Source organism: Cibotium barometz, chromosome 37 (assembly GCF_041138505.1).
Source record: "Cibotium barometz isolate CiBa-2024 chromosome 37, ASM4113850v1, whole genome shotgun sequence".
Taxonomy (NCBI): domain Eukaryota; kingdom Viridiplantae; phylum Streptophyta; class Polypodiopsida; order Cyatheales; family Cibotiaceae; genus Cibotium; species Cibotium barometz.
In genome coordinates this window covers 26,526,204-26,528,950 of record NC_141082.1, presented here as the reverse complement: position 1 = coordinate 26,528,950, position 2,747 = coordinate 26,526,204, and the positions used below count along the sequence as shown (strand labels likewise).

Below are 2,747 nucleotides of genomic sequence, written 5' to 3'. Positions count from 1 at the left end.
ACATCGGAGAGTCATAGAGGACATTGGAGAATCAAATCTAGACTAGGAGAGCCATCTAAATTCGGTGACAGGTGATAGTAAGTGTTCTGACTTGTCTGGGGCAACCAAGAGAGTATATTGTCAGTGAGAGGTCAGTTAAGGGAAGTTGCCTACATTTGAAAGGTTTTAAGATTTGTTTGTGAGGCTATCGGTTGATGGCAAAGACCGTCAACAGAAAACATTGTACTTTGACCTAAACTTAGAAGACAGAAACACAACTTCATATTACAGGAACATCAATGCGCAGAAAGATGAATGATTTATTCATGTCAGGTCATCTTTATATAAACGGATGTCGAAGAGTCACAAAGTAATTCGGTACAAAGACATGGTGCTTCAATGACAGTGCTTCATACAAGCACACTGATACACAGATGGGCGGATTACACCTAGATGGTTAGTCAGCTGGACGGACGGCTGGAAGGTCGGGCCGCCAGATGGTTGGACCCGCCCAACACTTAGCACACCCGGTGGACGGATCTTGAATCCGAGACACAAACCAACACGGATCCCCCTTGTGCAAAGAGAGAAGAATACCTTCTTCTCGGAAGAGAAGCTTAATATTGCAGAAACTTAAAGTATGCGCTTCTCATTCGTAAGCAAGAAAATGGTCGATAATTTGACCCTTCTAATAAACAATTAAACGGTCCTCTTTGGGTTTATGACTTGCAAAGTGAAATTTTGTGCCTTGAGAAGACGCGCAAATGATATGATGTAATCAGTAAATCAATATCCAATTTCAAGTATACAATGTTTACATTTGTCTTTGTGCCGGCTTTACACCCTATCTACATCTGTCTTGTAAGACTTTCCAGCCTAACTACATTTCTTTGACGTGGAACTACCAAAACTTCAGGCGCATGGCGTGTGACAGAGGGCTCACACGTGCAACCCCGTTCGCGTGAGGGAGGCAAGCAACGCTATCCTTGTATCTGCCAGCGACCTGAAGAGAGCCTCGATCTGATGTTGGAGTGTAGCTATGAAGGTTTGAAGCTCTTCCGCCCTCTTGCTGGTAGTGTCAGCAAGACGGCTGAGATCGTCCCTTACAGCTTGAGATCGTGCAGTACTGGGCTGTTCCAAAGTTTGTCTCAACATCTCATTGATCTGTGTAACAGAAAGATCTAGGATGTCGAGGTCGGGTAAGAGGGTAGATCCATGGGGCTTCTTGTGTGTTCTCTCCAGCAGCTCTTTGTTGACTTTAGCTTGGAGTGCTAGAAGAGGAGCTGCCCACAATGGCCGGCCCGAAACGTGCAGAGGACCTAGTTGAGATCGGGGAGGATTCCCAGAAGGAAGCGCCGCTGCAAGCAGTTTGCAGACGAAGAGGGTAGCCATTTCCCCTCCATACAAAGCAGCGGGCAACGCGAAGGAGGAGGAGGAGGAGGAGGAGCAGGTGGGCGTATTCTGTACATCCTCATCCGGGGCCCTGAGCTTGTCCCCCATTCTTCTAAGCATTGAGCTACAGGCTGCCAGCCGATGGTGTGTCCGCCGCAGGTGTGCGCGGCCAGGAGTAGCAGGCTCTCGCAGGTCTGCTCGCATCTGCTCTGCTGAGATCAGAGCATTTCTTGCTAGCAGCAACGCACCCCTTTCGGTTCTCAAACCTGGTTTGCAGCGCAGGTAGCCGATGGCAAGCTGAACGGCTTTGACATAGCCGTGCACGCCACCCATCACATCCCTCACCACTTGGCACACATCCAGTAGCTTCACGCTGTCATCCATGTACTGCTGGATCAGCTTCATGTCTCGGACGGGCAGGGACGTTTGCAAGCATGGAGCGAGGGCCTGCACAGACGCCTGTGTGGAGAGCAGCATACCCACAGCACTGGAGAGCCAGCTCAGACCGAGGAGGGACGACTTGGAGTCGCCAGCCTGTGTAAGAAGCTCCTGGAAGCAGTGTGCCAGATCAGCCTCGAATGCTTGCGAGGCAGATGCAGTCTCGGTGTAGACGCGGGACTGGCGCTTGTTACAGTGAAGGCGGCAAAGAAGGGAGGAGAGGAAAGACCTGGAAGCCATAGTACTGATGGTGCTGCTTACGGTCAGCCCAAGGAGGAGCAGATAGCAGCTGTTAGATCTATCTGCAATGACTGGCATTCAAATAGTGGGAGATGAGAAGGGAGCAGTAGTCGAGGAGACAGGGAGGGTCGCCATTATTTAATGAGCGAGGGTGGCCTCTCAGCAGACAGCGAGATGCTGGCACGTCTTCCCTTTTGCCGACTGCCATCGCTCTCTCTGCGACTGCGGCTATTGCCACCACAGGCAAATTAAATTACATCTTTCCTACTCAGAGATCATCCCGCATGACGCAATGTTGATGCTCATGCTACCCTACTTGACGACAAAAGGTGTACGTCGCTTCCAGAAAAGAAATCCATGCAAGCCTCGTGATGCATTTGATAAGCTTTCTTTCCAACATCCACATGGAGACTTACGGATAAAGAAAAGTTCCACACGTGCACTCGTCCCGTCGGATATTCCGCTCATATTGGGCGCCGTGACCGGATTGAAAATAGTAAGCATCATTACATTTTCGAAATGGACTCATAATGGAGTAGGAAGCTCTAATTTCTAACGGAGGTGCTAGCAATAAGAAGATTGATTAATTCAAAGATTTTGTTTTTCACTCATTGTGGCCCCCTATTAGATCTGTTTTAGTGGCTCATTAAAAGGATATAATGTGTATACATGGGGGATAAAATAAACCAAGGATTTCC

At 48.9% G+C, this 2,747-nt stretch overlaps 1 protein-coding gene across 1 annotated transcript; it reads right to left on the bottom strand.

Annotated features, from left to right (window-relative positions):
- Window positions 1-918: 918 nt before the first annotated feature.
- Window positions 919-2,049, bottom strand: LOC147617111 (protein BPS1, chloroplastic-like). Its single transcript, XM_086776431.1, has one exon. The coding sequence runs from the start codon at window positions 2,047-2,049 to the stop codon at window positions 919-921; it is 1,131 nt and encodes a 376-aa protein (XP_086632557.1).
- Between the last annotated feature and the right edge of the window lie 698 nt (window positions 2,050-2,747).